We start from the raw sequence: 12,682 nt of genomic DNA on the forward strand, positions 1-12,682 counted from the left end.
AAGAAGAAGGTTTTGGTGGAGTCTCGTCTTGGTAGATTGTCGCCCACACGACATCCAAGATAAGAAGAGGAATACAATATAAGATCATGAGGTCTATAAGCTACAAAGAAAGGTATAACTAGTTGTCTTATTCCGCATCATACTAGTTTTCTTTGTGTGGATTTTGAAATACCAAACACAAGAGGCTAATGATTCTAAGTTTCGAATTTATGGTTCGATTTTATGTTTCTTTTGTTTTTTCGATCTTGTGATTCAATTGTTCTTAATGGTTAAACCTAGGGTTACTATAAGGAGATTAAATATTGAATTTCGTTGAAAGGTTTTGTCTAGGAAGTGGTGGATGCTCCCATAACCAAGAAGGCCTAGTGCCTCGCCATGTTTAACCTGGAAGTCAATCTCTGAAATAAATATTTAATCAAATTTGTAACATGGATGGATTTGGATTAATAATGTTAAGCATTGTTTGTGATCCAAGTCTAAACCTGTAAGAATAGAAAAGTTGAATTTGGAATCAATAATGTTAAGTTCTGTTTGCGATTTCAAATTTAATTTCTAAAGAACACGATAGGTTATTAGGGAAGGTTCGGGACTTGTACAAAATTTTTTTTACAGGGGAACCAATACGATATTCCGAGTAGCAATCAACACTTCTGGCCTTCTCGAGTAACCTTCCGCTCTTGGTTTCTTGTCCCTTAGAATCACCGCGTGCTTCCTTCTCGTCCGCCGGCGTACTCTTCCGCAATGCTTCGTTCCTCAGATGCACCGAGCTCGTCGTCTCTCTCTTGTGTCGTCATTCTCGCTTGCTGCGTCTTTTGCTCGTCTCCTTGAGCAATCTTTCGCTCCAGCTTCTCGTTCCTCAGAAACACCGTGCACCTCCTTCTCGTCCGCCCGCATACTCTTCTATAGTACCTCGTCTCTCGGACGCACCGAGCTCGTCGGCTCTCTCCCGTGTCATCCTTCTTGCTAGCTGAGTCTTTCGCTCGACTTCCTATGCTCCTAAGTTTCTGCACACTTAGACACAGGGTTAAAAACCAACAGGACCTAACCTGACTTGGTTGATCACATCAAAACTACCTTGGGGTACTAACAATCTCCCCCTTTTTGATGTGATCAAACCCAGGTTAATTTAGGGTAAACCAAATAGCAGTTCAAAATTTTAGTTAATTTTTTGCAAGTACAAAAATTAAGTACACAATTTAAAAAAATTGTACTACCATGCCCCTAGACTTAATTTTTACTACTACCCCTTTTGATAATATTAAAAATGGCGTACCACACGAGAAATTCTACTTAACAATAATAAAAAGTCTAAGGGATAATTTAAAAAAAAATTCAACATATTTAAGGCAGAAAAAAATTCATATACAGTTGAAATTGTCGTTAAAAAATTTCTAAAAAAATTTAACAGTTCTCGAGAAGTTAACTTTTAAATAATTTCTAAAAATTTTGACAAACATTTTAAATTATTTTTATAACCACTAATTGCTTAACAGTAAGTCAATTAAATATTCAATTCAGTAATTGACTTCCAGGCTGTGGCGAGGTACTAGGTCTTCTTGGTTATTTGATCATCAATCACTTCTAGACAAAACCTCTTAAGGAATTTCAACATTTAATTTTTCTTTCTAAAAACCCTTAGTCCATAAATAATCAACTTAAGCATGTTTTTGAAACTCAATATAGGTTCTTTCCAACTGGTTAATTAAAATTTTTTGAGGAATATACTTTCTAGATAATTTTCTAAATTTTCCTTTGTAATATCTAAATTTCAAATTTAATCCTTTATAGTTCCTAATAGTTGAAGTAGACAAATTTAAACATATAGAATTTTTTAAGTTTTCTATTTGATACTTTAAATTTACATTCTCAATTTTAAAATTTTCATTTTCAGTTTTAATCTTATCGAGATCTTCTAATTGACAAGAGACGACTAAGGTTTATTTTAACTCCTTATTTTCATTCTCTAATTTACAGTAATTTTTCGATAATAGTTTTATAAAGTCAAACATTTTATTCGGAGGTAGAGACCTGACTTACCTTATTGACCTCAGAATCTGATACTCCCTCTATAGAGCTGCTTTCTTCTGATGTTCCTCCCATTTCATCGATGCTTTCTTCCGAAGAATCTCCCCCTTCATCAATGTTCATCTCGGGCAAGTTTTCTTTTTCTTCAGGTAGGTACTCGACTATAAAAGTTGTTCCGATAATTTCCTCGATCTCGGATTCTCTTGATGATGACTCGATGTCCATCAAGGGATCAGATTTATCTTCTTTAGGTTCTTCGTAGAGTTTTAAGAATTTTTCCCAAAGTTCTTTTGCACTATGATATTTGCTGATTCTATCGAGATCCCGAGTAGGTAGAACACTTAGAAGGTGGAATTCAGCTTTACCATTAGCCATGAAGTTGTTGTGTTGCTCTTCGGTCCATTGATGTTTCTCAAGTTCTTTTCCTTCTTTGTTTTTGAGCATATCAAAACTGTAGTTAATTGTTAGTAAAATATTAAAATTGGTTTTAAAATATACCTCCATTCGACGTTTCTAAATTGCGAACTCCCCCTCGAATACTGGTGGGTAGATGCATGCACCGACCATTTCTTATGCTTTAGTCGACTATTAGTCCTTCTGAGGCATCCTAACTCTGATACCACTTGTTGGGACCCTTTAACGGCCAGCTAGAGGGAGGTGAATGGCCTTGCAAAGATAAACGAAAACCTTTCTCGAGCTTTTATAACTTTAAAAAAATTAACGCTTGTATAAAAGAAAAATTAAGAAACTAAAAAGAAGAGGCATACATATTTACTTGGTTACAACCGAGGAGGTTGTTAATTCAAGGAAATGGAAAGCACACTAATTTCTCCTTCAGGCAGAGAATCCTCTTTACAGCAGTTGAAGTACTCAAAATACGAAGCTAGACAAAAGAAATCATTTACAATTGTTCTCTGGTGGTGTTTCTAGCTTCTAGGATCAAGATTGTATTTATAGCCCTGGTCGGGGCGTTTAGAAGGGTTCCAGGCGCCTGGAGGGGATAAAATTTTATCCTTATCGCAATGGATCACGTTTGACGTGATCTGGATAAACATCATAGTTCGGGCACTCGGAAGGGTTTTGGGCGCCCTGAGTCAGGCGAGTTGAGGTGCCCGGACCAAGAAAGTCAACATCTTATTGACCTTTCATCTCAGTCTTCTACTCCGGTTCCGGTCTTCCACTGCGGCTTCGCTCGCTTGGGTGATCTCGGCCATCCGGAATAGGGCTTACCCGAACTCAACTTCCGGCCTTCCTGAGCAACCTTCCGCCCCTAGCTTCTCATCCGTCGGAATCGCCGCATGCTTCCTTCTCGTCCAGCGGCGTACTCTTCCACAACACTTCGTTCCTCGGACACACCGAACTCGTTGACTCTCTCTCGTGTCGTCCTTCTCGCTAGTTGTATCTTTTGCTTGTCTCCTCAAGCAATCTTCCGCTCCGGCTTCTCGTCCCTCAGAAACACCAAGAGCTTCCTTCCCGTCCGCTCACGTACTCTTCTACAGCAGCTCGTCCCTCGGACACACTGAGTCTGTCGACTCTCTCCCGTATCGTCCTTCTCTCTAGCTGCATCCTTCGCTCTACTTCCTATGCTCTTAAGTTCCTGCATACTTAGATACAAGGTTAAAAGCCAATAGGACCTAACATAACTTGATTGATCACATCAAAACTACCTTGGGTACTAACACTCTCATGGTTTTATTTTTGGATTTTACCCAAAATACCTTATATCAATGAATATATCTTTTCCTTATAAGTCCATGATCATTTTTATGTATTTTCAATATGAGACTTTGTTTGTAATTATTGCAACCCAACACTATTTTTAATAATCAAATGTAGCAAAGCTGTTAAGCATGTTTATAGATTATTAGGTACCTCCCTTTATATCCGTGGAACCGACTCTAGAGGGGTCGTTGATGTGACGGTTCCACATTTTTTGTTTATAGATTATTAGGTATATTTATAGAAAATGAAGTTACAAATAAATATTATTTTATTGTCAGGGATTTGTAAAGAAAATATTAATGATTTATCTATTTTTAATAATAAAAAGTTTAAAGTTTTTTATAAAATTTCTACTTTTAGCATATAACTAAATATTTATTTCCATTTTAAGTTTTAGGAAATGAAGTCACAAATAAATATTTACTTTGTTGACAGGAATTTATAAAAAAATATTAATGATATATGTATTTTTAATAATCAAATATTTAAAGTTTTCTATAAAATTTCTACTTTTAGCATATAACTAAATATTTACTACCGTTTGAGTTTTAGAAAATAAAATTACAAATAAATATTTACTTTTTGATAGGAATTTGTAAAAATAAATATTAATAATATATCTATTTTTAATAATCAATTATATTAAAATTGTGTAAGTTTGTTTCCGGATTATTAGGTTTATTTATAGAAAATAAAAATGAAATCATAAATAAATATTACTTTATTGCCAAAAATTTGCAAAGAAAGTATTTTTGATATATCAATTTTTAATAATCAAACGTATCAAAGCAGTGCAAGTATGTTATTAGGCCTATTTATAGAAAATGAAGTTACAAATAAATACTACTTTGTTGATAGATATTTGAAAAGAAAGTATTGATAATATATCCATTTTTTATAATCAAACATATCAAAATGTGAAAGCATGTTTCTAGATTATTAGGTCTATTTATAAAAAATGAAGTCACAAATAAATATTTATTTATTGTCTAGAATTTGTAAAGAAAATATTAATGATATATTTATTTCTAATAATCAAACGTATCAAAGTTGTGTAAACACGTTTCTAGATTATTAGGTTTATTTATAGAAAATGAAGTTACAAATAAATATTTATTTTGATAATAGGTGATCATATGAGATCGGTAGAGCTGACGCGCTGGGCACGATGGAAAGATGATTGATTAACAGAAGACCTTTTTCTCCCAAAAGAAGCTTTTCTTTGATTTTGCGCATAAAAAGGTAAGCCAACAAAATGCCAGCGCCTAAAAATCAAGGGAGAATCCTTAGTGAAGACCCTCCGATTCTCTAGTCAATTTGGATCCATGTGAGTAGGTCAAGAACAGTAAGAACATGTGTGCGAGAGTAAGTTGCAAATGTTCAGTGAGCGTACTTTCATCACGGAGAGGACTTCCCTTTATATTCCACCTCACCTAACCTCCGTAATCATGAGGTGGTATAATGTGTTAGAGGTTGTTAGGTAAAGGAGAGGGTAGACTTAGGTGATATACCATAATTATCTAAGGAATCTTCCATTTACCCATATGTATACCTTTTTTTGTCATTTATAGTTTCTACGATCGCTGAGGTTAATGAAGAAATATACTGTTATAAGTGGTCGACTGACGAGGGACAAGGTGGTCCATGAAGAAGGCTTCAGAAGAATATTCTCTAACACATGATTAGTATATTATTTGCTGAACATATCTCGACCAGTTCTTATACCAACCGCCTGATTGGAATGTTCAGTTGTGCTCTGCATAATATGCTCTGTTGTGTGTTATACTACATATGTCTTGGCCGACCATTAAGGCCAACCACCTTTATTCCTGCTTCGGTCATTAAGACGCTCGACTATATTCTATACCACCGTGAGATATTTATTTAGAAAATGATGTAATGTCTTGGCCATGTTGGAAGTCCATTTAAGAAATATAATACAATGCCTCATGCTTCCTAAAAATCTCTATGATGATCTATGCTTTGCTAGCATTCCATCTGAGTAATAGTGTGAGAGTAAACATTGTGGGCTCGTTCATCCTTTTACCTAACTAGGCATATGATGGGCCATTAAGAGAAACACAACTATACTCTGAGAGATTCGGCCAATATACCAAATCGAGCCACATTCTATCTTTGCCTAATCAGTTTTCTGTACGGCCGAGGCATCTAAAGCTTGTCTACCTTTGTGACCGAACGGATACACACAGGCACACTGTTGTCTGGAAATCAATTAGGGCGACCGACAATCAAAGTCGCCCGGGCGAGTATATGAGGATTCATACGAAATAAGAAGTTTAGCTCTCCCCTTCATCATACTTATGGTTAATCTATTGTGGAGTGAGTTGATCATTCCGACCAGCACATGAGATCGGTTGGCCTCCACCTTGGTCACCTCACTATACTAAACTGCCTTGGCTCGCTCGGCTTGAGGGCTGACTGACCCTTTCTGACCGGGTTATGATCTGGTCTGGTTGAATCTAAGAATCTTAACATTGACCCAGGCAATTAACCAGAGCCAAGTGAAGGGATGTTATCCCTTCTCAAATGAAAGTACCATATCATCTTGACTTTGATTACCTTGTCATCTTAACTTTGATTCTGGGTCCACTCATTATAATCCATATCAATAAGTATTTGAAAAAAAAGTATTAATGATATATCTACTTTTAATAATCAAATGTATTAAAGCTATGTAAGCATGTTTTTGAATTATTAGATCTATTTATAGAAAATAAAATTACAAATAAATATTTATTTTGATGAAAGATATTTGTAAATAAAATATTAATAACATATCTATTTTAAATAATCAAATGTATCAAAACTGCTACATTTGAATTATTAGGTCTATTTATAGAAAATGAAGTCTCAAATAAATATGATTTTGTTGTCAAAATTTACAAATATATTTTTGATATATCTATTTTTAATAAACAAATCAAAGTTGTGTAAGCATGTTTACATATTATTAGGTTTTAATAATCAAACATTTAAAGTTTTCAATAAAATTTTAGTTTTAGCATATAACTAAATATTTATTGCCATTTTGAATTTTATAGAAAATGAAATCATAAATAAATATTTAAATTTGTAAAGAAAGTACTAATGATATGCCTATTTTTAATACTTAATATTTATTTTTTTTATAGAATTTCTATCAACTCTGTTTATATATATATATATAATTATAAAGAAAGTATTAATAATATATCTATTTTTAATAATCAAATAGTTAAAATTTCTATAAATTTTTTTACTATTATATAATAATAATAATAATAATAATAATAATAATAATAATAATAATAATAAATTTTGGACTTTAATGATGATTTAAGTTAAAACTTAATTTACATGGTAAAATATAAGTACGAGCGGAAAAATAAAAAGAACACCAGAACGCAAACAAAAACTAACATTTCATCTTTCCTCACTAGATAACGCCTCCCTTGTAAGAAACACGGTCGGTAGCGGCTCCCATAATTGTTCGAAGGGCAACGTTGGCTCCACTAATCGGGCCCCACCGGTTGCGTCCACTGGACACTGGGAATGCGTCCGCGGACTTTCGTCAATTTCCACCGAGTGAGCCAGAGCCACGTGTCCTTATAAACTAGCCATAGATACGCGTGTCGGCGTCTGATGGGCCGGGGCGTACGGATTCATGAGCGACCTCGTACGTCCGGGTCCCACTTCCACAGCGCCTTCATTTCCGTCCCGCTCTGCACAGCGGATCCCGACCCATGCCAGGCGCCGACCTGCCTACCGCACTCGCACTGCGCCACGTGTCCGAAGCACCAGCATCTGACGGTTCTGGTAAAATGTTAAAGTTGTGTGGGTCGTTCCCGACAAATGCTCGGCGGAAGAAAAACTCGGCGCACCAAAGGCTCTCCACTCGGCGTGCGGGTAGAAAATCAGGTCAAAATTCTCAGACTTGGATAAATCCACACAATCATCGTAACTTCTATTGGTGGTAATACTTTTCCTCTGGGTATTCTTTTCCTTAATGGGAATGGATCTTCTCTTCCTGGGTTGTCCCTGCCTTCCTATTTCTGTCGACTGTCTCTTGCACATCCTCGGTCTCATCCTCCCTCTTCCGGATTCTGAGAGGAGAAGAAGGGGAGATCGAGATGGTGAGGGGGAAGACGGAGATGCGGCGGATAGAGAACACGGCGAGCCGGCAGGTAACTTTCTCCAAGCGCCGCAACGGCCTCCTGAAGAAGGCCTACGAGCTCTCCGTTCTCTGCGACGCCGAGGTCGCCGCCATCGTCTTTTCCACCAGCGGCAAGCTCTACCAGTTCTCCAGCACCAGGTTTCCTCGCTTCTTCCTCTTTTTTGTTTCCCCCTTAATGGAAAGTTCGATTCTTCATGGATTTCTCCAAGCGCAAAAACAAAAACAAAAACAAAAAAAATCTCAACTTTACAGTTGGTATATACCTGCAAATCCTTCCTCCTCTTTGCGATTTATTTCTCCGCATTTTTCTTGTTCATGTTTCCGAGTCCGTACGACAACAAGGTTAAATCATCGGAACGTCGGAGTATTTCCTCGCGGATCCTGCGACAGAAAAGGGCCTTTCATTTAGCTGGATTGGATTCAATTCGTCTTCTTGGTGTTCGTGTCTTTTGAAGTGGCCGAAAGTTGGTATTGATTAATTTTTGGACCCGGAATAGAGCACCGATTGACAATTTTTAATGTGGGTTTGAATCGGTGACTGGTTTTAGTTTGCAGACAAAGAACAGGCGTATGCGTGTAATCTATGGGTACATATGCATTTTTTATTTTAAAAAAAAACAAGAAAAAAAAAGCCATAACTCATATAAAAAAATAGGGCAAGGAGAATAACACAGTCGGGTTGTGAGTATAGATGTGCTTCCCTTTGCCTAGATTCCACATTATGTTGCAATTGTTTAGACAACTGAGTCGTGAGCAGAGTCATCATACTCCCCTTTGCTTAGATCCAACGTTTTTTCATAACGGATTCGACAGTCAAGTAGAATAATATAAAGTTTTCTATATTTTGACATAATCCTATGACTCGACATATATAATCCTATTAATTTGGGATTAAATTGTCACAATATTAATCCTATTAAATAAGATTTATTTTTCTAACTTCCATCCCAATTGGTCAAAGTATGTATGACTGTGCATTTCTGCTCTATTATCAAATAACTATTTCTTGGCATTTGATTTAGTTACCATGGGATCATTGATTTTGCGTGTTCTTCTCATTATCTTATATCTAATTATGTTCTAAGATGAATTAATTAACAAAATTGATTTATTCAGGTAAGTTAAATGAATACTAAAATAATATGCAACTGCAACTGCATATGTAATGAGGTGCTGCACTTATGTGCCAAGTGACTGCGTGTATCACTTCATTAAGTTTTTGTTGCACAACACTAGTAAGCTACTCATGAACATTATTAGTTTACAAGTCTATGAATACTAGAGTAGATGTATAAGTTTGTTCAAAAACTTATATGGTGTATATAAATAGAGCATAAAATGTAATTGTGAATTAAATGTTAGAAATGTAAATTTTTGTGCATGTTTAGTTTCTTAAACTATTTCAGATTATTTCGTTATATTTCATAGAATATTGTTGCATTAATTAGTATGTATTTGGTGAAGCTTGTACACGAGTAATCCGACAAATTTAGTAACTTAATTTGTTTGTTAATTAAAAGTATTTGTAAACTAATTAAATTAAAGCAAGACATAATTTAGCAACTTTGCATAGTCGACCAACTCGTGGGATCTTCACAAATGAATGAGAAGATGCATGCTTGGATGAAGGAAAAACCTTCCTTCAAAGAAACTCTTATTGAGTGGGAGACATGATGAAAGGTTGGGTAATGTAAAAAGTGTGGGTAGTCCGTGTTCAGTATATGACTCAGTAGAGGGCATGGTTAAAGAGAAGGTTGTTGTTATCTAAATGTTTAAGAAGACATAAATTGAGATTATGATGGTTCAAGAGAGACAGAAGGCTTATACAAGATGTCCTTATTTGTAAAAGTTTGACTGTTATGCTTAAAAATGTAAAATTAGACATACAATGGAAAGAAAAGACTAACTTTATAGATAGAAAAAGAAGGTGAACTCACTTCATTGGCTACCCTTCCACAATAAATGAAAGAATAGAGCATTTGATATATTGGTAGTGAATTACACAATGGTAAACTGAAAAGGAGACATTTTTTTTTTAACGAATCTGTCAGTGGCAATATCACCTTTAGAGGTTTATCCAAAAGATTGATGGAGAAAAGGTAAAATTCTCATCCACTTAAGATGAAACTCATCAATTTATTTTGGATGTCTTCCTTGGGTAGAACACAAAAGCTAATACCTTAAGCAAGCATTAAGTTTTGCAGAAAATTTATCCTAGTTGATTACAAGATAATGCCCATGATAAGTTACTGATGATGTAACCTGATAGCCAAAGTACTAAGGATAGAGAGTTTAATGTTTCTTTTATTCAGGAGCATGATGTTGCATAGTGCCCAAATGCATGCTTTAAAATCCATATAGTAGAATATATGTTTGCAAAGAACAAATGCCAAAGAAGTTTAATTAAATATGATTAGTTAGTTCGATTATACTAATGTAAAAGGATCCTGGTGTTATAAAACAAACAAAACAATAAACATAGCTAGAAAGCATGTTATCCTAGTGAAGGATCAAACTGTGCTATCCATTTCCATTGAAGACCTAAATAGATAAAATATATTAATTATTCTCAATTTGCTAAGGCTATCAAACCATTAAAATGTGCTATTTATCTTTTCTTTAAAACCCTTAAATATTTTCATTTTATCTTGATCTATTGTAGATTAATGCAATTAACATCTTAGGGAAAAACCCACTCTAACATTAGTTCGTAAATATTTTTTTATTCTCATTATATTTTTTCTTTTCTCTCTCTTTAGTCTCTCTTTTTCTCAACATATTGATTCGAGGACGTCGACTACTTGCTCTGTTAACACTAGTTTTGTTTCACTTTCACGCAAATCTGATATTTTTATTTGATTTTGATTATATCTCAGTCTGCATTTCTTATTCATGTGATAAGCTTGATTTATTAATTCCATAATGTTACTCTTATGATTGAGATATATATAAATATATACTCTTGCAATAGTTATTTCACATAATATTCTCTTGCTTACAAGAGAAACACAATGAATCATAAAATTTAATCATTCTCTTTTGCTATTGAATTTGTTAGCCTGGAGAGGACGATTGATCGTTATAAGATGTACACTGGGAATGGCAGCACAGATAAAGAAGTAGAGAAAAATGTGCAGGTGAGTGCTGGTTCTCTTCTATAATCTTTTAAACTCACAAGATTCATTCTCGTTGTTTGATCATATAATAAATTGAGTGAAGATCGAAAAACATTAAATCTGTAAGCAATTTAACATGTGCCCAAGCAAAAGTAGCTGCTAGACCAAAGCATGAGCATATTCAGTAACAATATTGTAAATTATTTGCAGTAGATCAATATTGAATATGCCTTAAAAAAAATTGTATTTGAATGAGCACTTGTCACATTATGCTGTATGGATATTTCAAACAGTAGTGCTATTCTGCAGCATTGGAGAACCGAAGCTACGGATATAGCAAAGAAAATTGAAACCCTTGAATCTCATACAAGGTACCAATCTAAACTGTTATCAGCAGAACCCTAAAAGCAACTGTTTTACCCAAATTTCTGAACTCTTAAGATCATGTTGCCTCCAGGAAACTCTTGGGCGAAGGATTGGAAGGGTGCTCGTTAGGTGAGCTGCTTTCATTGGAGGCTCAGATAGGAAGAAGCTTGCAGAACATCAGAGGAGCAAAGGTAGTGTCTCTACAATTAATTATCTATCTATGTGCCTGCTTTCCTCACGATGTTATTTGAAAATTTGTTCAACTAAAATACAAGATTTTGTACAGCAATCGATGTTGGAGGAGCAAATTGCACAGTTAAAAGATAAGGTAACTTAGTTTTATTAGTGAGATTTTAGCATCGTGCATGAGATGTAGTTTTTTTAATTTTTTCCCCTTTACCTGTTGTCCCAAATGCATCCCACAGGTGAGGGTGCTTCAAGAGGAGAACATAAAATTGCGTCAAGCGGTATGAGATCGCATAATAACTTACCTTATTGAACTTGTGCATGATGAATTTCCCACTAAAGATGCTAGTGATTTGTGTACTGAAAATAAGTAATAGCATTTCGATTCCTAACTCAATTTTGGTTCTTGCTCAAGAACCATAACCATGCAGATGCAGAAGCTAAACTGCAGGTAACAGCCAGCCGAGATGCTGATCCAATACATAATACTAACATGGCGGTAGAAACAGATCTGATAATTGGCAGGCCAGGAACTAGAGAGGCTAAAGAAGACATTGTCCATCTCAGTGTTCATCGGCTTGAACAGTAAAGTGAATATAAGGAAGTTTACTATCCATGCTTGAATTTTGTAAGAGATGCCTTGAGGGAACAATTACTGTAAGGAAATTGTTTGTTTCTGTGTTTCTAACACCTCAATAAGTTTATGTAGTACCAGTGATTTAAGAAACGCAATTGGATGAATGAGAACCTCGAAAGTTTACTCCTTTGCTGATTTTTCTTTTTTTCAACAATTCCTCCTCCAACTGTATTTCTTCAATAGACATGATTATGTTTGCCGCGGTGGAAGGGTTTGTGAGCTCAACGTAACTGCCAGTGATTGCCGGTGATGGTTTGCAAGTTTACTGTGATTGAATACTGATACATTGATCGAGGTGGAGCCCCCCCAAGTCGGGTCAAAGTCCAGGAGGCCGCCCGCGCAGTCAATTGTCACAGCTAATAGATTATTCGACCGGCCTATTGGGTTGGTCGGACAATTGGGCCAAAAGGCAATCCGACTGAACCATTGGTCCAGTTGGATGTTGAGTCTCCCAAT

At 35.4% G+C, this 12,682-nt stretch overlaps 1 protein-coding gene across 2 annotated transcripts; it reads left to right on the forward strand.

Annotated features, from left to right (window-relative positions):
- The first annotated feature begins 7,747 nt into the window (after positions 1-7,747).
- On the forward strand, positions 7,748-12,363 carry LOC121969593 (MADS-box transcription factor 50-like). 2 transcript variants are annotated; one of them, XM_042519772.1, is made up of 7 exons: positions 7,748-8,059; positions 10,980-11,058; positions 11,347-11,408; positions 11,495-11,594; positions 11,690-11,731; positions 11,829-11,870; positions 12,005-12,363. In XM_042519772.1, exons 1-7 carry the CDS (start codon positions 7,878-7,880, stop codon positions 12,176-12,178), a joined length of 681 nt encoding a protein of 226 aa, XP_042375706.1. In that variant the 5' UTR covers positions 7,748-7,877; the 3' UTR covers positions 12,179-12,363. The 2 variants fall into 2 exon arrangements, with proteins under 2 accessions (XP_042375706.1, XP_042375708.1); XM_042519774.1 differs by having other exon boundaries at positions 7,750-8,059; positions 12,021-12,363.
- The last annotated feature ends 319 nt before the right edge of the window (positions 12,364-12,682 follow it).

The sequence above is a fragment of the Zingiber officinale genome, chromosome 4A (assembly GCF_018446385.1).
Source record: "Zingiber officinale cultivar Zhangliang chromosome 4A, Zo_v1.1, whole genome shotgun sequence".
NCBI lineage: Eukaryota > Viridiplantae > Streptophyta > Magnoliopsida > Zingiberales > Zingiberaceae > Zingiber > Zingiber officinale.